The sequence below is a fragment of the Oncorhynchus tshawytscha genome, linkage group LG13 (assembly GCF_018296145.1).
Source record: "Oncorhynchus tshawytscha isolate Ot180627B linkage group LG13, Otsh_v2.0, whole genome shotgun sequence".
Taxonomy (NCBI): Eukaryota; Metazoa; Chordata; class Actinopteri; order Salmoniformes; family Salmonidae; genus Oncorhynchus; species Oncorhynchus tshawytscha.
Window position 1 is genome coordinate 90,951,821 of NC_056441.1, and position 25,846 is coordinate 90,977,666.

The 25,846-nt window shown below is 45.6% G+C and overlaps 1 protein-coding gene across 1 annotated transcript; it reads left to right on the forward strand.

Moving 5' to 3' along the window:
• The first annotated feature begins 802 nt into the window (after nucleotides 1-802).
• On the forward strand, nucleotides 803-14,212 carry guca1c (guanylate cyclase activator 1C). The gene is made up of 4 exons (XM_042296529.1): nucleotides 803-1,178; nucleotides 8,552-8,701; nucleotides 10,659-10,746; nucleotides 10,923-14,212. The coding sequence occupies exons 1-4, from the start codon at nucleotides 984-986 to the stop codon at nucleotides 11,063-11,065; spliced, it is 576 nt and encodes a 191-aa protein (XP_042152463.1). The 5' UTR covers nucleotides 803-983; the 3' UTR covers nucleotides 11,066-14,212.
• Nucleotides 14,213-25,846: the final 11,634 nt, after the last annotated feature.

The following is a 25,846-nucleotide window of genomic DNA, read 5'->3' on the forward strand; positions in this document are numbered from 1 at the left end:
TATGCTGTTTGACGTGTATGGAGTTATGTTAAAATGTAAAACTAACATATTTTTTTTGCATTTGTGTTCCTTTCTTGTTTGAGTAAAACACAAATAGTAAACAGTATAACAACAACGTCTTAGTCTTTACACTGAAATAGGTTCTGATAGTGGTGTTTTGAATATGTCACATTAGTGTGATCTCGGTTGTCACCAAGTTAGATTCATTTGACGTTTGTATGCGTGTGTGTGTGTGTGTGTGTATATCTCATTAGTATGCAGAGTTTCATTTTGAGCAAGGTCTTACATGATTTTGATCCCAAATTATTGTGTTTCATTGTGCAAAGATGTCTGGGGGGGAATTGTCTGTTTAGTGTTTTGAATACCTACGATGTGGTTTCAGCAAATGTGTTTTGACAATTGGGAAAACCTGTGTATGTGGAAACAACGTTGATTCAAACTAGTGTGTGCCCAGTGGGATGTAATCCGTTACTACACAACCAAGATGGGCAGGGAGGGTTCGTGTGTCCATCGGCAGCTAAATTAGGTCTGGCCAAAGTGACTTGGGCTCCGTGACTACACTTCACCTTGTGGGCTCAGAGATTCCTTAGAAATGCTAATCCAGAGCTGTAGCGCCAGGGTCTTCAGCCAATACCTGCATGTTCTTCCCCCTCACGGTTCTCTGGGTGGGACGTCTCTGTCCAACGAGCCAATCATGGGGCCCCTCACTTTACACCGGTGAAGCCTAGATGTCCCCAGGTTCTTGGTAGAGCTGTCCAGTTATCCAATTATAGGGTTACCTCTTTTTTTAGTAGCCGGGGGGGGGGCTTAACTCAAGCAGATTAAGACAGAGTCAATGCAGCAAGAGTCAGTTGCAGTGTTGTTCTCCACTACGCCTCACCTCCCTCCGGCTCTGCTCTCTGCAGGCAGGCCCCAGACCCCAAGGCCCACACCACACCTCTCTCCTAGGCAGAAGCAGAACGTGTCTGTAGGAATAAGAAAGTATGGGTGCCTACGAGTCTAACCTGGACGATATCCTGGCAGAGGACATGCACCACTGGTACAACAAGTTTATGAAAGAGTCTCCTTCGGGACTCATCACGTTGTTTGAGCTGAAGACGATGCTGGAGATGCAGGGGATGACAGAAGAAGCTAGCAGCTACGTGGACCAGGTCTTCTTTACCTTTGACATGGACGGGGTAAGAAGACCCTCGTTCTCTCTCTCTCTCTCTCTCTCTCTCTCTCTCTCTCTCTCCTGTCTGTTCAAAGACACGGTTCCACCAGGGATAGAAAGATGAATTAATTAAGTTGAAAAATATATGGCAAATAGAAATCCAAAAATGGATGGTGTTCAGAGATAGATGGGAGGGGTTAAATGGAGCTGAAGGTTGGGACTGGATGGTGTTGAGAGATAGATGGGAGGGGTTGAATGGAGCTGAAGGGTGGGACTAATAACAAGAGAACCAATGTAAAACATACAGGGGTCTGTAAAATGTAAAATGTATATAGGTTCAGAAATGTTGTGAAATAGCACAGTTACAAATAGAAATCAAACTGGATGGACATCAGAAATAGAGGAAGGACTAAAAACAAACTAAATATAACTAATTGTAAAATAGATTGTGTCTGTAAAATGTGTATAAACTGAAGGTAGAAGACTAAGTGTTTATTAGTTTACTCCAATTGGGGGATCGGCGGAAGGGTTTGTGGGGAATAATAATAAAGGTATATTATTTTAAAAAGTATGTATGTCTATATAGGTATGTGTATGTTTTTTATTTGTTTTATTTCACCTTTATTTAACCAGGTAGGCTAGTTGAGAACACCTTTATTTAACCAGGTAGGCCAGTTGAGAACACCTTTATTTAACCAGGTAGGCTAGTTGAGAACACCTTTATTTAACCAGGTAGGCCAGTTGAGAACACCTTTATTTAACCAGGTAGGCTAGTTGAGAACACCTTTATTTAACCAGGTAGGCCAGTTGAGAACACCTTTATTTAACCAGGTAGGCTAGTTGAGAACACCTTTATTTAACCAGGTAGGCCAGTTGAGAACACCTTTATTTAACCAGGTAGGCCAGTTGAGAACACCTTTATTTAACCAGGTAGGCTAGTTGAGAACACCTTTATTTAACCAGGTAGGCTAGTTGAGAACACCTTTATTTAACCAGGTAGGCCAGTTGAGAACACCTTTATTTAACCAGGTAGGCTAGTTGAGAACACCTTTATTTAACCAGGTAGGCCAGTTGAGAACACCTTTATTTAACCAGGTAGGCTAGTTGAGAACACCTTTATTTAACCAGGTAGGCCAGTTGAGAACACCTTTATTTAACCAGGTAGGCCAGTTGAGAACACCTTTATTTAACCAGGTAGGCTAGTTGAGAACACCTTTATTTAACCAGGTAGGCCAGTTGAGAACACCTTTATTTAACCAGGTAGGCCAGTTGAGAACACCTTTATTTCACCAGGTAGGCTAGTTGAGAACACCTTTATTTAACCAGGTAGGCTAGTTGAGAACACCTTTATTTAACCAGGTGGGCTAGTTGAGAACACCTTTATTTAACCGGGTAGGCTAGTTGAGAACACCTTTATTTAACCAGGTAGGCTAGTTGAGAACACCTTTATTTAACCAGGTAGGCTAGTTGAGAACACCTTTATTTAACCAGGTAGGCTAGTTGAGAACACCTTTATTTAACCAGGTAGGCCAGTTGAGAACACCTTTATTTAACCAGGTAGGCCAGTTGAGAACACCTTTATTTAACCAGGTAGGCTAGTTGAGAACACCTTTATTTAACCAGGTAGGCTAGTTGAGAACACCTTTATTTAACCAGGTAGACCAGTTGAGAACACCTTTATTTAACCAGGTAGGCCAGTTGAGAACACCTTTATTTAACCAGGTAGGCCAGTTGAGAACACCTTTATTTAACCTGGTAGGCCAGTTGAGAACACCTTTATTTAACCAGGTAGGCCAGTTGAGAACACCTTTATTTAACCAGGTAGGCCAGTTGAGAACACCTTTATTTAACCAGGTAGGCTAGTTGAGAACACCTTTATTTAACCAGGTAGGCCAGTTGAGAACACCTTTATTTAACCAGGTAGGCTAGTTGAGAACACCTTTATTTAACCAGGTAGGCCAGTTGAGAACACCTTTATTTAACCAGGTAGGCTAGTTGAGAACACCTTTATTTAACCAGGTAGGCCAGTTGAGATCACCTTTATTTAACCAGGTAGGCTAGTTGAGAACACCTTTATTTAACCAGGTAGGCCAGTTGAGAACACCTTTATTTAACCAGGTAGGCCAGTTGAGAACACCTTTATTTAACCAGGTAGGCTAGTTGAGAACACCTTTATTTAACCAGGTAGGCCAGTTGAGAACACCTTTATTTAACCAGGTAGGCCAGTTGAGAACACCTTTATTTCACCAGGTAGGCTAGTTGAGAACACCTTTATTTAACCAGGTAGGCTAGTTGAGAACACCTTTATTTAACCAGGTAGGCTAGTTGAGAACACCTTTATTTAACCGGGTAGGCTAGTTGAGAACACCTTTATTTAACCAGGTAGGCTAGTTGAGAACACCTTTATTTAACCAGGTAGGCTAGTTGAGAACACCTTTATTTAACCAGGTAGATGCGAGAACACCTTTATTTAACCAGGTAGGCCAGTTGAGAACACCTTTATTTAACCAGGTAGGCCAGTTGAGAACACCTTTATTTAACCAGGTAGGCCAGTTGAGAACACCTTTATTTAACCAGGTAGGCTAGTTGAGAACACCTTTATTTAACCAGGTAGACCAGTTGAGAACACCTTTATTTAACCAGGTAGGCCAGTTGAGAACACCTTTATTTAACCAGGTAGGCCAGTTGAGAACACCTTTATTTAACCAGGTCGGCCAGTTGAGAACACCTTTATTTAACCAGGTAGGCCAGTTGAGAACACCTTTATTTAACCAGGTAGGCCAGTTGAGAACACCTTTATTTAACCAGGTAGGCTAGTTGAGAACACCTTTATTTAACCAGGTAGGCCAGTTGAGAACACCTTTATTTAACCAGGTAGGCCAGTTGAGAACACCTTTATTTAACCAGGTAGGCCAGTTGAGAACACCTTTATTTAACCAGGTAGGCTAGTTGAGAACACCTTTATTTAACCAGGTAGGCCAGTTGAGAACACCTTTATTTAACCAGGTAGGCTAGTTGAGAACACCTTTATTTAACCAGGTAGGCCAGTTGAGAACACCTTTATTTAACCAGGTAGGCCAGTTGAGAACACCTTTATTTAACCAGGTAGGCTAGTTGAGAACACCTTTATTTAACCAGGTAGGCCAGTTGAGAACACCTTTATTTAACCAGGTAGGCTAGTTGAGAACACCTTTATTTAACCAGGTAGGCCAGTTGAGAACACCTTTATTTAACCAGGTAGGCCAGTTGAGAACACCTTTATTTAACCAGGTAGGCCAGTTGAGGACACCTTTATTTAACCAGGTAGGCTAGTTGAGAACACCTTTATTTAACCAGGTAGGTTAGTTGAGAACACCTTTATTTAACCAGGTAGGCCAGTTGAGAACACCTTTATTTAACCAGGTAGGCTAGTTGAGAACACCTTTATTTAACCAGGTAGGCCAGTTGAGAACACCTTTATTTAACCAGGTAGGCCAGTTGAGAACACCTTTATTTAACCAGGTAGGCTAGTTGAGAACACCTTTATTTAACCAGGTAGGCCAGTTGAGAACACCTTTATTTAACCAGGTAGGCTAGTTGAGAACACCAATTAACAAGTCAATAACACAATAACATGTATGTGGATATACTGTATATATTTACCCCAAAAAATATATGGGAGATATATAGCACCAGGGTCAGCTGTACCCCCTCTAGCCCCAGGGTCAGCTGTACCCCCTCTAGCACCAGGGTCAGCTGTACCCCCTCTAGCACCAGGGTCAGTGTGCCCCCTCTAGCACCAGGGTCAGCTGTACCCCCTCTAGCACCAGGGTCAGCGTCAGCTGTACCCCCTCTAGCACCAGGGTCAGCTGTACCCCCTCTAGCACCAGGGTCAGCTGTACCCCCTCTAGCACCAGGGTCAGCTGTACCCCCTCTAGCACCAGGGTCAGCTGTACCCCCTCTAGCACCAGGGTCAGCTGGGTACCCCTCTAGCACCAGGGTCAGCTGTACCCCCTCTAGCACCAGGGTCAGCTGTACCCCCTCTAGCACCAGGGTCAGCTGTACCCCCTCTCAGCCCCAGGGTCAGCTGTACCCCCTCTAGCACCAGGGTCAGCTGTACCCCCTCTCAGCCCCAGGGTCAGCTAGCACCAGGGTCAGCTGTACCCCCTCTAGCACCAGGGTCAGCTGGTCAGCTGTACCCCCCCCTCTAGCACCAGGGTCAGCTGTAGCACCAGGGTCAGCCCCTCTAGCACCAGGGTCAGCTGTACCCCCTAGCCCCAGGGTCAGCTGTACCCCCTCTAGGCCCAGGGTCAGCTGTACCCCCTCTCAGTACCCCTCTAGCACCAGGGTCAGCTGTACCCCCCTCTAGCCCAGGGTCAGCTGTACCCCCTCTAGGCCCAGGGTCAGCTGTACCCCCCTAGGCCCAGGGTCAGCTGGCCCAGGGTCAGCTGTACCCCCCTCTCAGGCCCAGGGTCAGCTGTACCCCCTCTAGGCCCAGGGTCAGCTGTACCCCCCCTCTAGGCCCAGGGTCAGCTGTAGGCCCAGGGTCAGCTGTACCCCCTCTAGGCCCAGGGTCAGCTGCCCAGGGTCAGCCCCCTCTAGGCCCAGGGTCAGCTGTACCCCCTCTAGCCCCAGGGTCAGCTGTACCCCCTCTAGGCCCAGGGGGTCAGCTGCTGTACCCCCTCTAGGCCCAGGGTCAGCTGTACCCCCTCTAGGCCCAGGGTCAGCTGTACCCCCTCTAGCACCAGGGTCAGCTGTACCCCCTCTAGCACCAGGGTCAGTGCACTCTCAAATGTTGTTTTTTGCCATCATTGTAAGCCTGCCACACACACACAGACTATACGATACATTTATTAAACATTAGAATGAGTGTAGGTTTTTGTCACAACCCGGCTCGTGGGAAGTGACAATGAGCTCTTATAGGACCAGAGCACAAATAGTAATATTATAATAATCAATAATTTTGCTCTTTATTTAACCATCTTACATATAAAACCTTATTTGTTCATTGAAAATGGTGAATAACTCACCACAGGTTAATGAGAAGGGTGTGCTTGAAAGGACGCACATAACTCTGCAATGTTGGGTTGTATTGGAGAGAGTCACAGTCTTAAATTATTTTCCACACACAGTCTGTGCCTGTATTTAGTTTTCATGCTAGTGAGGGCCCAAGAATCCACTCTCACCAATAGTTGAAGTCGGAAGTTTACATACACTTAGGTTGGAGTAGTTAAAACTCATTTTTCAACCACTCCACAAATTTCTTGTTAACAAACTATAGTTTTGGCAAGTCGGTTAGGACATCTACTTTTTGCATGACACAAGTAATTTTTCCAACAATTTTCTACAGATTTTCTTCACTTATAATTCACTGTATCACAATTCCAGTGGGTCAGAAGTTTACATACACTAAGTTGACTGAGCCTTTAAACAGCTTGGAAAATTCCAGAAAACGATGTCATGGCTTTAGAAGCTTCTGATAGGCTAATTGACATTATTTGAGTCAATTGGAGGTGTACCTGTGGATGTACAGTGGGGCAGAAATGTATTTAGTCAGCCACCAATTGTGCAAGTTCACCCACTTAAAAAGATGAGAGAGGCCTGTAATTTTCATCATAGGTACACTTCAACTATGACAGACGAAATTAGAAAAAAAATCCAGAAAATCACATAGTAGGATTTTTTATGAATTTATTTGCAAATTATGGTGGAAAATAAGTATTTGGTCAATAACAAATATTTATCTCAATACTTTGTTATATACCCTTTGTTGGCATTGACAGAGGACTGAATACTTTTTGCCCCACTGTAGTTCAATTGGAGGTGTACCTGTGGATGTATTTCAAGGCCTACCTTCAAACTCAGTGCCTCTTTACTTGACATCATGGGAAAATCAAAAGAAATCAGCCCAAACCTCAGAAAAAAAAATTGTAGACCTCCACAAGTCTGGTTCATCCCTGGGAGAAATTTCCAAACGCCTGAAGGTACCATGTTCATCTGTATAAACAATAGTACGCAAATATAAACACCATGGGACCATGCAGCCGTCATACCGCTCAGGAAAGACGCGTTCTGTCTCCTAGAGATGAACGTACTTTGGTGCGAAAAGTGCAAATCAATTCCAGAACAACAGCAAAGGACCTTGTGAAGATGCTGGAGGAAACAGGTACAAAAGTATCTACAGTGGGGAGAATAAGTATTTGATACACTGCCGATTTTGCAGGTTTTCCTACTTACAAAGCATGTAGTGGTCTGTAATCTTTATCATAGGTACACTTCAACTGTGAGAGACGGAATCTAAAACAAAAATCCAGAATTGTATGATTTTTAAGTAATTAATTTGCATTTTATTGCATGACATAATTATTTGATACATCAGAAAAGCAGAACCTAATATTTGGTACAGAAACCTTTGTTTGCAATTACAGAGATCATATGTTTCCTGTAGTTCTTGACCAGGTTTGCACACACTGCAGCAGGGATTTTGGCCCACTCCTCCATACAGACCTTCTCCAGATCCTTCAGGTTTCGGGGCTGTCTCTGGGCAATATGGACTTTCAACTCCCTCCAAAGATTTTCTATTGGGTTCAGGTCTAGGCCACTCCAGGACCTTGAGATGCTTCTTACGGAGCCACTCCTTAGTTGCCCTGGCTGTGTGTTTCGGGTCGTTGTCATGCTGGAAGACCCAGCCACGACCCATGCCACGACCCCTTACTGAGGGAAGGAGGTTGTTTGCCAAGATCTCGCGATACATGGCCCCATCCATCCTCCCCTCAATACGGTGCAGTCGTCCTGTCCCCTTTGCAGAAAAGCATCCCCAAAGAATGATGTTTCTATCTCCATGCTGCATGGTTGGGATGGTGTTCTTGGGGTTGTACTCATCCTTCTTCTTCCTCCAAACACGGCGAGTGGAGTTTAGACCAAAAAGCTCTATTTTTGTCTCATCAGACCACATGACCTTCTCCCATTCCTCCTCAACTAGGCTACCTGTATTTGACATTGTGTTGTTATTTCGCTGAACACTAGATGGTTTCATTAAATTTTTTGGCAGTGAGAACAAAACTCACCCATATGTATAGCCCCGTTGGAAATTTGGCATACCCTCAGCACTCTGGGTATACCTGACTTAGACCATCGCGAGAGGCAACTTTGAGAGGCATCTGTGAGAGGCATCCTTGAGAGGCATCCTTGAGAGGCAACTTTGAGAGGCATCCGTGAGAGGCATCTTTGAGAGGCATCCTTGAGAGGCATCCGTGAGAGGCATCCGTGAGAGGCATCCATGAGAGGCTTCCATTAGAGGCAACTTTACTGGGATATTATAATTACATTAGGTGTTGGTGTTAACCAGAAAGTTATAGTAAGTATCTATTCTCTTTTTTGTTGTTGTCTAACAATCATATTTATCTCTCTCTCTTCCAGGATGGATATATAGACTTCGTAGAGTACATAGCAGCAGTCAGTCTGATGCTGAAAGGAGAAATCAACCAGAAACTGAAATGGTACTTCAAACTTTTCGATCAGGACGGAAACGGCAAGATTGACCAAGATGAAATGGGGACAATATTCAAGGTGGGCTTCTATATTTATTTATTATTTATGTCATTTAGTCGCTGTGATTTTTATACAGCCATCTTTATCAGGCTCAGAGCCTTGAGGAACATTATAAACTCTCTATATCGCCACTGAAATATAGACTTCAGAGAGATTAACTGTGAAGGGATCAGAAAGGTTTAAATAGCCGACAACTAGACGGTACACATCAACAAAAGGTTGCTAATCTAATCCTAACCTAAATATATCCCTCACTACTGTATGTTGTCGATCAATCTGCTGCTTTGCTAGCTAGCTACACTGGAAATTATGTAGCAGAAAAAGATACTGTCTGTAGAATTCTGAGTTGGATTCATTTTTTTACATTTATCCTGTTAGAGGTCCTATTTAAGTCACCACAAGGACACAGTCATTCAAAAAAAATTCTTATCCTGTTTAGAGGAAACATTTCCTATAAGAGTTTTTCTTTTAAGGCTTATCGGTGAACTAAGAAAGTAGAGTGCTATAAAAAAAAAACGTAACTGTAACTGACTGTTTTGGATTGGCTTGATAGCTTCAAACAGTCCAAACGGTCAACGGACTCTATCTGAGGATATATTCTGGGGCCTGGAGTTACCACTTTACATCTCAGAGTAGACCAATCGGACAATGCTACTGACTACTCAAGCTCTTATAGGGTAACAGAGTTCCTACTAAAGTGTGCACTTGTTCACTTCCTTTCACTGATTTGAAAGGAAATGACTGGTAAAAATATATATATATATATGTTGGGAAGTCCCATCCCAGAGGATGACAGAACCCAAAAGGATGACAGAACCCCAGAGGATGACAGAACCCAAAAGGATGACAGGATCCCAGAGGATGACAGAGTCCCAGAGGATGACAGGATGACAGAACCCCAGAGGATGACAGAACCCCAGAGGATGACAGAACCCCAGAGGATGACAGAACCCCAGAGGATGACAGAATCCCAGAGGATGACAGAACCCAAAAGGATGACAGGATCCCAGAGGATGACAGAGTCCCAGAGGATGACAGGATGACAGAACCCCAGAGGATGACAAGATGGCAGAACCCCAGAGGATGACAGAACCCCAGAGGATGACATAATCCTAGAGGATGACAGAACCCCAGGGGACGACAGAACCCCAGAGGATGACAGGATCCCAGAGGATGACAGGATCCCAGAGGATGACAGGATCCCAGAGGATGACAGAATACCCAGAGGATGACAGAATACCCAGAGGATGACAGAATACCCAGATGATGACAGAATCCCAGAGGATGACTGAACCCCAGAGGATGACAGAACCCCAGAGGATGACAGGATGACAGAACCCCAGAGGATGACAGAACCCCAGAGGATGACAGAACCCCAGAGGATGACAGGATGACAGAATCCCAGAGGATGACAGAACCCCAGAGGATGACAGGATGACAGAATCCCAGAGGATGACAGAATAGCCAGAGGATGACAGAATAGCCAGAGGATGACAGAATAGCCAGAGGATGACAGAATAGCCAGAGGATGACAGAATAGCCAGAGGATGACAGGATGACAGAACCCCAGAGGATGACAGAACCCCAGAGGGTGACAGAATCCCAGAGGATGACAAAATCCCAGGGGATGACAGAACACCCAGAGGATGACAGAACTCCCAAAGGATGACAGAACTCCCAGAGGATGACAGGACTCCCAGAGGATGACAGGACTCCCAGAGGATGACAGAACCCCAGAGGATGACAAAACCCCAGAGGATGACAAAACCCCAGAGGATGACAGAACCCCAGGGGATGACAGGAATCCCAGAGGATGACAGAACACCCAGAGGATGACAGAACCCCAGAGGATGACAGGATGACAGAACCCCAGAGGATGACAAAACCCCAGAGGATGACATGAAAGTATAAAAACGCTTATTCCTAATGATATTCTCTGTGACTTCAGCTCTTTGTTCTGTTTTGATTACTTCAGGCTATCCAGGACATCACCAGATGTTATGACCCTCCTACGGAGGAGATTGTGAGCCTCATCTATGAGAAGGTTGACATAAATAACGAAGGTAAGAACGATCAACATTTAGATATGTACATTTATTGAAACGGGGTGAGCTTGCCCATAGTACAGATAGATATTCTAGGGGGTGGAGTTTAAGTTAGCTTTATAATGCTTTTAATTGCCATCCTCTATCCTCTGTGTATCTTGTTCTATATATTTTTGAATTGTTCACACCTCCAGGTGAGTTGACTCTGGAGGAGTTTATCGAAGGAGCCAGGGACCACCAAGACATCATGGAGATGTTGGGAAAGATGATGGACCTCACCAACGTTCTAAAGATCATTGTCAACGGACAGAAAAAGCAGGTCAAATCACCCGAATGAGGATGACGTCACTTCCTGTTGCACTTCCTGTTTGATGGACTCAGAATTTACAGAATGCAACGCAGAAAGGTTGTTGTGAAAGAATAGGATTGTTTGGGACGGAAAGCAATTATAGTGGAATGTTTAATATATAATATATGGAGGAAATGTATAAAAGAACAAACAACGAACTTGAGCATCTTGATGAGAAGGTGAATATACATGAATGGGAGGGGAGCCATGTCCCAAATCTCCATCGACCAAGAAGACTGAGTTAATGTAAGGACAATGGAACCATGCCAGGAGGCCATGTGACCCATCTTGCCTACTCTATGTTCTCTATTTCTACATCCCGATTGTCTTTTCACCCTTTTCCCGAAGTCCCATCATAGATTTAACCACGGTGGAAACCCTCTAGGCAATGATTACACCAATGAAACACTTTGAGATCAATGACAGGAATTGTGGAAGTGCAAGTGTAGAGAATTGGGATGCAGCCTATATGTTCTCTCTGTGTGTATCACTTGAGTATCCTCCTCCTCTCACTGTCACCACAGCTCTCTCTAGTCCTCCTCCTCCTGCTCCTAGTCTCACAGTCACCACAGCTCTCTGGTCCTCCTCCTGCTCTCACAGTCACCACAGCTCTCTCTAGTCCTCCTCATCTCAGTCACCACAGCTCTCTCTAGTCCTCCTCATCTCAGTCACCACAGCTCTCTCTAGTACTCCTCCTCTCACAGTCACCACAGCTCTCTCTAGTCCTCCTCCTCTCACAGTCACCACAGCTCTCTCTAGTCTTCCTGCTGCTCTCACAGTCACCACAGCTCTCTCTAGTCCTCCTCCTGATCCTCCTCTCTCAGTCACCACAGCTCTCTCTAGTCCTCCTCCTCCTGCTCCTCCTCTAACAGTCACCACAGCTCTCGCTAGTCTTCGTCTTGCTCTCACAGTCACCACAGCTCTCTCTAGTCCTCCTCCTGATCCTCCTCTCTGTCACCACAGCTCTCTCTAGTCCTCCTCCTCCTGCTCCTCCTCTAACAGTCACCACAGCTCTCGCTAGTCTTCGTCTTGCTCTCACAGTCACCACAGCTCTCTCTAGTCCTCCTCCTGATCCTCCTCTCTCAGTCACCACAGCTCTCTCTAGTCCTCCTCCTCCTGCTCCTAGTCTCACAGTCACCACAGCTCTCTGGTCCTCCTCCTGCTCTCACAGTCACCACAGCTCTCTCTAGTCCTCCTCATCTCAGTCACCACAGCTCTCTCTAGTCCTCCTCCTGCTCTCACAGTCACCACAGCTCTCTCTAGTACTCCTGCTCCTCCTCTAACGGTCACCACAGCTCTTGCTAGTCTTCGTCCTGCTCTCACAGTCACCACAGCTCTCTCTAGTCCTCCTCCTCCTGCTCCTAGTTTCAGTCACCACAGCTCTCTCTAGTCCTCCTCATCTCAGTCACCACAGCTCTCTCTAGTCCTCCTCATCTCAGTCACCACAGCTCTCTCTAGTCCTCCTCATCTCAGTCACCACAGCTCTCTCTAGTCCTCCTCCTGCTCTCACAGTCACCACAGCTCTCTTTAGTCCTCCTCCATGGCTCTCACAGTCACCACAGCTCTCTCTAGTCCTCCTCATCTCAGTCACCACAGCTCTCTCTAGTCCTCCTCCTGCTCTAACAGTCACCACAGCTCTCTCTAGTCCTCCTCATCTCAGTCACCACAGCTCTCTCTTGTCCTCCTCCTCATCTCACAGTCACCACAGCTCTCTCTTGTCCTCCTCCTCATCTCACAGTCACCACAGCTCTCTCTAGTCCTCCTCCTGCTCTCACAGTCACCACAGCTCTCTTTAGTCCTCCTCCATCTCTCACAGTCACCACAGTTCTCTCTAGTCCTCCTCATCTCAGTCACCACAGCTCTCTCTAATCCTCCTCCTCCTCTAACAGTCACCACAGTTCTCTCTAGTCCTCCTCCTCTCTGTCACCACAGCTCTCTCTAGTCCTCCTCCTCCTGCTCCTCCTCTAACAGTCACCACAGCTCTCGCTAGTCTTCGTCCTGCTCTCTCAGTCACCACAGCTCTCTCTAGTCCTCCTCCTCCTGCTCCTCCTCTAACAGTCACCACAGCTCTCGCTAGTCTTCGTCCTGCTCTCTCAGTCACCACAGCTCTCTCGAATCCTCCTATGTAACGGTCTTAAAACACACTTTGTCACCAACTGATACATTGTTCTTAGAGGTCTTTTAAGAGAGGATGTATAAGTGCTGTTTTCAGAAGCAAGCCCTTATACCATAAACAGACGGGTATTGAACTTTAGGGGCGTTCTCTGGCTGGTGACTAGGATTCTATGCATTCCTATTTGTATTCAGGCTAAAATATTTAAAGAAACTGAATAGATGTATTGTATATCTTCTTATTCTAAATAAATGGAATGGATTTGTTGTTTTTCAAAACAATTATGGAACGTTATAGATATTTATAATCATAAGCAAATGTTTGAGAAAAAATATATTTTCACAAAGTAAAAACGTCCAGGTTTGTGAGTCACTAAAGATGTTTCATAGTGTGTTTTAGACTGGATGTTGAAAGTGACCCTATACCTTCGAAATGCACACGTGTCCCTTGGGTTGGGACTGATCTCAACATTAGACTACTTTTGGGGTTCTGAAAACCCAACCCTTCTTTTGTGTTGTTTTTGTACCATCATCATTGAAATGCAAGAGAAATTCGATAATGTATATTTCAGCCCAGGTGCAATATGCATTATGGCCACTAGATGACAGCAATGTATGTGCAAAGTTTTAGACTGATTCAATGAGCCATTGCATTTCTGTTCAAAATGTTGTATCGAGACTGCCCAAATATGCCTAATTTGTTTGTTAATAACTTTTTATGTGCAAAATTGTGCACCCTCCTCTCCTTTCACTGTAATAGCTACTGTAAATTGGACAGTGAAGTTAGATTAGAATTTAAGCTTTCTGACAATATCAGATATGTCTATGTCCTGGGATTTCTTTTTGAGACTTACAACCTCGCATTAGCCTACGTTAGCTCAACCGTCCCGTGGAAGGGGACACTGTTCCCGAATAAATTTTGAAACATGTTTTTTGGGGTTGCCTTAACAATTTTATCAATACAGTCATTCTGAATAAACATACCGATTTCCTGTTGATTAAATAAAGGAAGTGGTTCAACAGTTTTAACTAATTTCTTCAACATGATACTGCAGGCATCCAAACGTCTAGCCATATATCGTTTTTTATATCGTCTTAAAACGCCCCTGACTTCAATGATTTCTATAGCTAACAAACTTCCAGAATCATACATTTGGATGCTTGCTTATACTGAAAGATATCCCCTCCACTTGCTACAATCCTTACCTACTGAGTACTTGGTTGACATATATTTCATCCTACAGTAGTCTATTTATAACAAGCTTAAATCCTGGTGTTTCATTTAATCAGCACAACTAAATAAGGCCTCATAGAGGACCTACGGAACCATGGTGCCCGCTTCCAACAGAAATACCATTTATTCAACAGTAGAGGACCTACAGAACCATATTGGTGCCTGTAAGTAAGCATTTCACAGTAAGGTCTACACTTGTTGTATTCGGCGCATGTGACAAATCAAGTTTGATATGCTTTTGATTTGATTTGAACTATCAACAGAAATACCATTTATTCAACAGTAGAGGACCTACGGAACCATGGTGCCTGCTTCCAACAGAAATACAATTTATACAACAGTAGAGGACCTACAGAACCATGGTGCCTGCTTCCAACAGAAATACCATTTATTCAACAGTAGAGGACCTACAGAACCATGGTGCCTGCTTCCAACAGAAATACCATTTATTCAACAGTAGAGGACCTACAGAACCATATTGGTGCCTGCTTCCAACAGAAATACCATTTATTCAACAGTAGAGGACCTACAGAACCATATTGGTGCCTGCTTCCAACAGAAATACCATTTATTCAACAGTAGAGGACCTACAGAACCATGGTGCCTGCTTCCAACAGAAATACCATTTATTCAACAGTAGAGGACCTACAGATCCATGGTGCCTGCTTCCAACAGAAACACCATTTATTCAACGGTAGAGGACCTACAGAACCATATTGGTGCCTGCTTCCAACAGAAATACCATTTATTCAACAGTAGAGGACTTACGGAACCATATTGGTGCCTGCTTCCAACAGAAATACCATTTATTCAACAGTAGAGGACCTACAGATCCATGGTGCCTGCTTCCAACAGAAACACCATTTATTCAACGGTAGAGGACCTACAGAACCATATTGGTGCCTGCTTCCAACAGAAATACCATTTATTCAACAGTAGAGGACTTACGGAACCATATTGGTGCCTGCTTCCAACAGAAATACCATTTATTCAACAGTAGAGGACCTACAGAACCATGGTGCCTGCTTGCAACAGAAATACCATTTATTCAACAGTAGAGGACCTACAGAACCATGGTGCCTGCTTCCAACAGAAATACAATTTATTCAACAGTAGAGGACCTACAGAACCATGGTGCCTGCTTGCAACAGAAATACCATTTATTCAACAGTAGAGGACCTACAGAACCATGGTGCCTGCTTCCAACAGAAATACCATTTATTCAACAGTAGAGGACCTACAGAACCATGGTGCCTGCTTCCAACAGAAACACCATTTATTCAACAGTAGAGGACCTACAGAACCATATTGGTGCCTGCTTCCAACAGAAACACCATTTATTCAACAGTAGAGGACCTACAGAACCATATTGGTGCCTGTAAGTAAGCATTTCACAGTAAGGTCTACACTTGTTGTATTCGGCGCATGTGACAAATCAAGTTTGATATGCTTTTGATTTGATTTGAACTTCCAACAGAAACACAATTTATTCAACAGTAGAGGACCTACAGAACCATGGTGCCTGCTTCCAACAGAAATACAATTTATTCAACAGTTTTAAATTTGCACACAACTGTGGTACTGTTGGATTGTATGTAGGGTGTAGCTTAGGTGTTTGAGCTTTTCAGGTTAGAGAAGTAACACTGCAGATGAACAACTAACTGGCATTCATCTACAGATTGTAAAAAAATATATATATTTGTCCCAATACCAGGGTTAGGGAAGGGGTAGGGCTGGGGCGGTCACGAACATTTGTCAGCCGGTGATTGTCAAGCAAATAACTGTCGGTCTCACGGTAATTGACCGTTAATTAACATAAACACATTTAGCATTTCCTGTCTTCCACACAAGCCACTGATGCAGACCTTTGGAACATCTACATTTTTAAAAAAGTCTAAAAAATCCATGTAATATAGTCTACACCTTCACAATAAATCCATTATTTGTTTTAGACAGGTCTAAAGAAACACGATATAAAGGAAATGTGGTCTATTTCAGAAGAACAGAATAACATACTCTTAGTTGTCCTTATGTTAGGTCCTGATCTGGCTATGCCACATGGCTGTGGGCTACACTAGTTCATTCAGCAGGCTAGATTTGCTTAGAATTCCGTGGCATTGTTCTATATTATTACAGCATGAAGAATACAATTGAACAAAGCTGAATAAAATAGAAAGGGTATTTTTCTCCAAGCGATTTGACAGAGTGTGGATATTCTGTGTTGAGCGGACAACAAAGAAACAGGTATTCCTCTATATTTCATGTAGTTATTAATGTGAATGTAGTTCTACAAACGTTGGACTATATATGTGTTGATTTAATACATTGTAAGGCTGCATGACGTGACTCTAATGACGATTTGTGTGAACTTTCTTTTTTGGGCAGGCTGTACACACTTTATCAGTCTCTCATTCACAATTTGACAAGCACTTGCTAATGCCTGGAATTTCTCAGCGGCATCCCCGTTGTGCGGCCGTAATGCCCCCTAAAAAAAATATATATATATTTTTTTGCGGCCAGTGGACGTTGGAACCTTCTCCCCAAGTGCTGCGCTGGGCTCTTCTCCCCGAGCGCTGCGTTGGGCCCTTCTCTCCGAGCGCTGCGTTGGGCCCTTCTCCCCGAGCGCTGCGTTGGGCCCTTCTCCCGGAGCGCTGCGTTGGGCACTTCTCCCAGATTGCTGCGTTGGGCCCTTCTCTCCGAGCGCTGCGTTGGGCCCTTCTCCCGGAGTGCTGCTTTGGGCCCTTCTCCCCGAGCGCTGCGTTGGGCCCTTCTCCTTGAGTGCTGCTTTGGGCACTTCTCTCCGGGTGCTGCATTGGGCCCTTCTCTCCGAGCGCTGCGTTGAGCCCTTCTCTCCCGGGTGCTGCTTTGGGCCCTTCTCTCCGGGTGCTGCGTTGGGCCCTTTTTCCCCGGGTGCTGCGTTGGGCCCTTCTCTCCGGGTGCTGCATTGGGCCCTTCTCGCCGGCGCTGCGTTGGGCCCTTCTCGCCGAGTGCTGCGTTGGGCCCTTCTCCCCGGGCGCTGCTTGGGCCCTTCTCGTCGACAATGCTGTGTTGGGCCCTTCTTCCCGGGTGCTGTGTTTGGCCCTTCTCCCAGAGTGCTGCGTTGGGCCCTTCTCCCAGAGCTGCATAGGCCCTTCTCCCTGAGCGCTGATTGGGCCCTTCTCCCCGAGCTGCGTTGGGCCCTTCTCTCCGAGCGCTGCGTTGGGCCCTTCTCCCCAGCGCTGCTTTGGGCCCTTCTCTCCGGGTGTTGCGTTGGGCCCTTCTCTCCGGGTGTTGCGTTGGGCCCTTCTCTCCGAGCGCTGCGTTGGGCCCTTCTAAAGTGGCTGATATATTTACATCGTTGGGCCCTTCTCTCCATGGTGTTGCATTGGGCCCTTCTCTCCGGGTGCTGCGTTGGGCCCTTCTCTCCGGGTGCTGCGTTGGCCCTTCTCCCTGAGTGCAGCTTTCAGGCCCTCTCCCAGCGCTGCATTGGGCCCTTCTCCCTGAGTGCAGCTTTGGGCCCTTCTCGCCATTGGGCCCTTCTCCTTGAGTGCTGCTTTGGGCCCTTCTCCCCGGCGCTGCGTTAGGCCCTTCTCTGGAGGCTGCGTTGGGCCCTTCTCCCGGAGTGCTGCTTTGGGCCCTTCAGCGCTGCGTTGGGCCCTTCTCCTTGAGTGCTGCTTTGGGCACTTCTCTCCGGGTGCTGCATTGGGCCCTTCTCTCCGAGCGCTGCATCTGTAGGGCCCTTCTCCCCGGGTGCTGCTTTGGGCCCTTCTCTCCGGGTGCTGCGTTGGGCCCTTCTCTCCGGGTGTCTGCGTTGGGCCCTTCTCTCCGGGTGCTGCGTTGGGCCCTTCATTGATGTGGATGGGGGTGTTCTCTGCTGTTTCTGAAGTCCACAATCATCTCCTTAGTTTTGTTGACGTTGAGTGTGAGGTTCTCCGAGCGCTGCTTTGGGCCCTTCTCTCCAGCGCTGCGTTGGGCCCTTCTCTCCGGGTGCTGCGTTGGGCCCTTCTCTCCGGGTGCTGCGTTGGGCCCTTCTCCCGGAGTGCTGCTTTGGGCCCTTCTCCCCAGCGCTGCGTTGGGCCCTTCTCCTTGAGTGCTGCTTTGGGCACTTCTCTCCGGGTGCTGCATTGGGCCCTTCTCTCCAAGCTGCGTGGGGCCCTTCTCCCGGGTGCTGCTTTGGGCCCTTCTCTCCGGGTGTTGCGTTGGGCCCTTCTCTCCGGGTGCTGCGTTGGGCCCTTCTCTCCGGCGCTGCTTTGGGCCCTTCTCTCCAGCGCTGCGTTGGGCCCTTCTCTCCGGGTGCTGCGTTGGGCCTTTCTCTCCGGGTGCTGCGTTGGGCCCTTCTCCCCGAGTGCTGCGTTTGGGCCCTTCTGGTTGAGATTGCATCATCGTTGGGCCCTTCTCTCCGGGCGCTGCGTAGGGTGGGCCCTTCTCCCCCTTGAGCTGCGTTGGGCCAATTGGCCCCCGGAGCATGCGTTGGGCCCTTCTAGGGGCGCTGAATATGGCCCTTCTCCCCGGAGCGCTGCGTTGGGCCCTTCTCCCCGAGGGCGCTGCGTTGGGCCCCTTCTGCCCCGGAGCGCTGCGTTGGGCCCTTCTCTCCGGGTGTTGCGTTGGGCCCTTCTCTCCAGGTGCTGGGTTGGGCCCTTCTCTCCTGGCACTGCGTTGGGCCCTTCTCTCCGGGTGCTGCGTTGGGCCCTTCTCTCCTGTAGCTGCGTTGGGCCCTTCTCTCCGGGTGCTGCGTTGGGCCCTTCTCCCTGAGTGCAGCTTTGGGCCCTTCTCACCTTAGCTGCGTTGGGCCCTTCTCCTTGAGTGCTGCTTTGGGCACTTCTCTCCGGGTGCTGCATTGGGCCCTTCTCTCCGAGCGCTGCGTGGGGCCCTTCTCCCCGGGTGCTGCTTTGGGCCCTTCTCTCCGGGTGCTGCTTTGGGCCCTTCTCTCATCCGGGTGCTGCGTTGGGCCCTTCTCTCCGGGTGTTGCGTTGGGCCCTTCTCTCCGGGTGCTGCGTTGGGCCCTTCTCTCCGAGCGCTGCTTTGGGCCCTTCTCTCCGTTGCGCTGCGTTGGGCCCTTCTCTCCGGGTGCTGCGTTGGGCCCTTCTCCCGGAGTGCTGCTTTGGGCCCTTCTCCCCGGCGCTGCGTTGGGCCCTTCTCCTTGAGTGCTGCTTTGGGCACTTCTCTCCGGGTGCTGCATTGGGCCCTTCTCTCCGAGCGCTGCGTGGGGCCCTTCTCCCGGGTGCTGCTTTGGGCCCTTCTCTCCAGGTGTTGCGTTGGGCCCTTCTCTCCTGGCACTGCGTTGGGCCCTTCTCTCCGGGTGCTGCGTTGGGCCCTTCTCTCCGAGCGCTGCGTTGGGCCCTTCTCTCCGGGTGCTGCGTTGGGCCCTTCTCCCTGAGTGCAGCTTTGGGCCCTTCTCACCGAGCGCTGCGTTGGGCCCTTCTCTCGTGGAGAAACCCGCGGGTGCTGCGTTGGGCCCTTCTCCCTGAGTGCAGCTTTGGGCCCTTCTCGCCGAGCGCTGCGTTGGGCCCTTCTCCCTGAGTGCAGCTTTGGGCCCTTCTCGCCGAGCGCTGCGTTGGGCCCTTCTCGCCGAGCGCTGCATTGGGCCCTTCTCGCCGAGCGCTGCGTTGGGCCCTTCTCCCTGAGTACTGCCTGCTCCGTGAAGCACCTCTCACTCACATGGTTCACATGATCGGGTCTTTCTCACAGGCTACAAGTGAAGACAGACACATCGGGGACGCTACTGCGTACGTTCTTATCCAATTCAGAGGTGCATATTCAAGATAAATGGAAGGACTGTCCACATTTACTTTTCGTCAGCCAACAAGATGAGTAATAGGCCTAGCGAACACCAAAAGCACTAGTCTATGTCAATCTACTATCCCCCATAGTACAAAAGTTGACCTATTCTGTGCGATAAATAAAATATTCCAAACATAGTCTGGGACAGTTGTGGGAATGCGATCCGTGAAGGCTGCTGAGGGGAGGACGGCTCATAACGGCTGGAACGGAGCAAATGGAATGGCATCAAACATGGAAACCATGGAAACCATGGAAACCATGTGTTTGATGTATTGGATACCATTCCACCAATTCCTCTCCTGCCATTACTACCAGCCCGTCCTCCCCAATTAAGGTGCCACCAGCCTCCTGTGGATGCGATAGATCCCAAATTAATACAACTATTAAAAATAAAAAATATATATAAATAATTACACAATGTGGCTGATCAGCAGAATGTTTAGCTTAAAATGTTGAAAAACTATTAGGCTATTTCTTCACATTATCAGTGCAGCGATGTGCACACGGCAGAATTCATTAGGGATCCTCAGCAGCTACACTTCCTGGGGTCCACATTAAGGCAATTACAAGATAAAACAATACATTATATAACATTAGTACACCACTACATATCTAATATACAAAATGTATAATACCACCATACAATAATATTACAATGTATGCGTGTGTAGAGTGTGAGTGCTAGTGATTGTGTGTGTATGCCTGTACCTGTGTGTGTCTCTTCACAGTCCCCGCTGTTCCATAAGGTGTATTTTTAAAATCTGATTCTACCGCTGCATCAGTTACCTGATGTGGAATAGAGTTCCATGTAGTCATGTCTCTATGTAGTACTGTGGAATAGAGTTCCATGTAGTCATGGCTCTATGTAGTACTGGAGGTGAGGGCCCTCGGAGTGTGGTGTCAGGAAAATAACCTCACACTCAACGTCAACAAAACTAAGGAGATGATTGTGGACTTCAGGAAACAGCAGAGGGAACACCAGCCCCCCATCCACATCGATGGAACAGTAGTGGAGAGGGTAGCAAGTTTTAAGTTCCTCGGCATACACATCACAGACAAACTGAATTGGTCCACTCACACAGACAGCATCGTGAGGAAGGCGCAGCAGCGCCTCTTCAACCTCAGGAGGCTGAAGAAATTCGGCTTGTCACCAAAAGCACTCACAAACTTCTACAGATGCACAATCGAGAGCATCCTGGCGGGCTGTATCACCGCCTGGTATGGCAACTGCACCGCCCTCAACCGTAAGGCTCTCCAGAGGGTAGTGAGGTCTGCACAACGCATCACCGGGGGCAAACTACCTGCCCTCCAGGACACCTACACCACCCGATGCTACAGGAAGGCCATAAAGATCATCAAGGACATCAACCACCCGAGCCACTGCCTGTTCACCCCGCTGTCATCCAGAAGGCGAGGTCAGTACAGGTGCATCAAAGCTGGGACCGAGAGACTGAAAAACAGCTTCTATCTCAAGGCCATCAGACTGTTAAACAGCCACCACTAACATTGAGTGGCTACTGCCAACACACTGTCAATGACACTGACTCTACTCCAGCCACTTTAATCATGGGAATTGATGGGAAATGATGTAAATATATCACTAGCCACTTTAAACAATGCTACCTTATATAATGTTACTTACCCTACATTGTTCATCTCATATGCATACGTTGATACTGTACTCTATATCATCGACTGCATCCTTATGTAATACATGTATCACTAGCCACTTTAACTATGCCACTTGGTTTACATACTTATCTCATATGTATATACTGTACTCGATATCATCTACTGTATCTTGCCTATGCTGCTCTGTACCATCACTCATTCATATATCCTTATGTACATATTCTTTATCCCCTTACACTGTGTATAAGACAGTAGTTTTTTGGAATTGTTAGTTAGATTACTTGCTCGTTATTACTGCATTGTCGGAACTAGAAGCACAAGCATTTCGCTACACTCGCATTAACATCTGCTAACCATGTGTATGTGAGAAATAAAATTTGATTTGATTTGATTTGATTTACTGTGGAATAGAGTTTCCATGTAGTCATGTCTCTATGTAGTACTGTGGAATAGAGTTCCATGTAGTCATGGCTCTATGTAGTACTGTGGAATAGAGTTCCATGTAGTCATGGCTCTATGTAGTACTGTGGAATAGAGTTCCATGTAGTCATGGCTCTATGTAGTACTGTGGAATAGAGTTCCATGTAGTCATGGCTCTATGTCGTACTGTGGAATTGAGTTCCATGTAGTCATGGCTCTATGTAGTACTGTGGAATAGAGTTCCATGTAGTCATGGCTCTATGTAGTACTGTGGAATAGAGTTCCATGTAGTCATGGCTCTATGTAGTACTGTGGAATAGAGTTCCATGTAGTCATGTCTCTATGTAGTACTGTGGAATAGAGTTCCATGTAGTCATGGCTCTATGTAGTACTGTGGAATAGAGTTCCATGTAGTCATGGCTCTATGTCGTACTGTGGAATTGAGTTCCATGTAGTCATGGCTCTATGTAGTACTGTGGAATAGAGTTCCATGTAGTCATGGCTCTATGTAGTACTGTGGAATAGAGTTCCATGTAGTCATGGCTCTATGTAGTACTGTGGAATAGAGTTCCATGTAGTCATGTCTCTATGTAGTACTGTGGAATAGAGTTCCATGTAGTCATGGCTCTATGTAGTACTGTGGAATAGAGTTCCATGTAGTCATGTCTCTATGTAGTACTGTGGAATAGAGTTCCATGTAGTCATGGCTCTATGTAGTACTGTGGAATAGAGTTTCCATGTAGTCATGTCTCTATGTGGTACTGTGGAATAGAGTTCCATGTAGTCATGGCTCTATGTAGTACTGTGGAATAGAGTTCCATGTAGTCATGGCTCTATGTAGTACTGTGGAATAGAGTTCCATGTAGTCATGGCTCTATGTAGTACTGTGGAATAGAGTTCCATGTAGTCATGGCTCTATGTAGTACTGTGGAATAGAGTTCCATGTAGTCATGGCTCTATGTAGTACTGTGGAATAGAGTTTCCATGTAGTCATGGCTCTATGTAGTACTGTGGAATAGAGTTCCATGTAGTCATGTCTCTATGTAGTACTGTGGAATAGAGTTCCATGTAGTCATGGCTCTATGTAGTACTGTGGAATAGAGTTCCATGTAGTCATGGCTCTATGTAGTACTGTGGAATAGAGTTCCATGTAGTCATGGCTCTATGTAGTACTGTGGAATAGAGTTCCATGTAGTCATGTCTCTATGTAGTACTGTGGAATAGAGTTCCATGTAGTCATGGCTCTATGTAGTACTGTGGAATAGAGTTTCCATGTAGTCATGTCTCTATGTAGTACTGTGGAATAGAGTTCCATGTAGTCATGGCTCTATGTAGTACTGTGGAATAGAGTTCCATGTAGTCATGGCTCTATGTAGTACTGTGGAATAGAGTTTCCATGTAGTCATGGCTCTATGTAGTACTGTGGAATAGAGTTCGATGTAGTCATGGCTCTATGTCGTACTGTGGAATTGAGTTCCATGTAGTCATGGCTCTATGTAGTACTGTGGAATAGAGTTCCATGTAGTCATGGCTCTATGTAGTACTGTGGAATAGAGTTCCATGTAGTCATGGCTCTATGTAGGACTGTGCACCTCCCATAGTCTGTTCTGGACTTGGGGGATTGTGACCTCTGGTGGCATGTCTTGTGGGGTATGTATGGGTGTCTGAGCTGTGTGCCAGTAGTTTAGACAGACAGCTCGGTACATTCAGCTTGTCAACACTTCTTACAAAAACAAGTAGTGATGAAGTGTGATGATATTAATTAACAAAAATTTCGATCTGAATGCAAATAGTCAGGAATGATTCGCAAGGAAGGTGGATCCTTTTGAAGATAAAAAGTGGATGAAAAAGAGATTTGGCTCATTAATCTATATGGTCCAAATCAGGATGATCCACAATTCTTCAAACATTTATTTATTCATTATGATAGGAGACTTTAACACAGTGTTAAGAAACCTCAATGGACCGTAAAGGTAATCGCTCTACAAACTATCATCACCGTGCCCTTCAGGAAATCACAAATATTATGGACACATTAGAAATAGTGGATATTTGGAGACTAAAAAAACCCCGACCTAGTGAGATATACATGGAGGAGACTTAATCAAGCTAGTCGTCTTGACTACTTTCTTGTCTCTTTCTCTCTTGCATCAAAGGTTATAAAAGTTTGAATAGGAGACAGAATGCGATCCTATCATCATCTAATTGGCATTCACATAACTCTTATACATTATCCATGTGGACGGGGATATTGGAAATTTAATCAAAGTTTACTGGAGGACAACTCATTTTTAACTAAGACAAAATAATTTATAACGGAATTTTTCCAGTATAATATAGGATCAGCAAATCCCCTTATTGTTTGGGATACCTTTAAATGTTCCTTCAGAGGTCATTCAATTCAATATTCATCAATCATAAAAAAAACAGTTTCTGGCTAAAGAGACAAGACTGACAAGGGAAATCTATGACCTAATAGTACAGGTAGATAGCAATAAAAACGATACTACAGAGATACAAGATAAGTTAGAGGAAAAACAAAAAAAGAACTTGAGGAACTTATTCAAGAACGTAATGTAATGTAATCTATTATAATAATAAAAAATAAAGCCAACTGGATGGAATATGGAGAAAAATGCACAAAAGTCTTCCTGAATCTCCGATACAGGAACACTAACAAAAGGAATGAGCAGAAACTCTTTACTGAGTCATCTATGATTCTCCGAATTATATTTTAAAAGAGGAAGCTAATTATTTTAGGCAGATGTTCTCTTTTCCGTCTCATCCTTTCCCACTGAATGAAGATTACGGTAAGGAATTCTTTCCAAATAATATAAAAAATGGAAAATTAACAAATTTACAGAAAGATCAGTGAGATCTGTGCCAAATGACAGAGGAAGCACTGTTTGAGGCTATTAAATCCTTTCAGTCTGGAGAAACCCCAGGGCTTGATGGGATACCGCTAGAGGTATATCAAGTATTTTTTTCACACACTTAAACTCCATTGTTAGCTTGTTTTAACTACTCCTATAGAAATGGTAGTCTGTCAGGTACTCAGCAGGAAGGTCTGATTTCTCTATTATTAAAACAAGACCCAGATGGCGAATATAAAAACCCAGTCTATCTAAAAAAAAAAACTGGAGGCCCCTTACACTTCAATGTTGTGATGCAAAAATACTAGTGAAATGCATAGCGCTGCTATATGAGGGAAAAAATACTTTATCTGGGATGCTAAACCAGACAAGATAAAACATGTCTATCTATATAGTGAATGTGAATTGTGTGGGTTGAGATTATTATATATAAAAACACTAAACCTCTCTCTGAAAGCTTCACTCATTCAAAAGTTTTATTTGAACCCCAAAGTAGATTATTAAGAAAAGCTCATCCATTGTTTAAAAATTGCCTCTTTTTTTTGCCTTTGTGCAGATTGCCATGTCTCATTTTCAATTAATTAAAAATAATACTTTTTTTTTCTCCAAAGTATCTCTCTTCTTCAAACAAGCATTGCAGAGCTGGCTATAATTTCAATTTCATCCCCCTGGAAAGAAACAAAAAAGAAAAGATATAAAGATATAACAAATATTAAGGCTGAACTTCTTCCTCCTTCC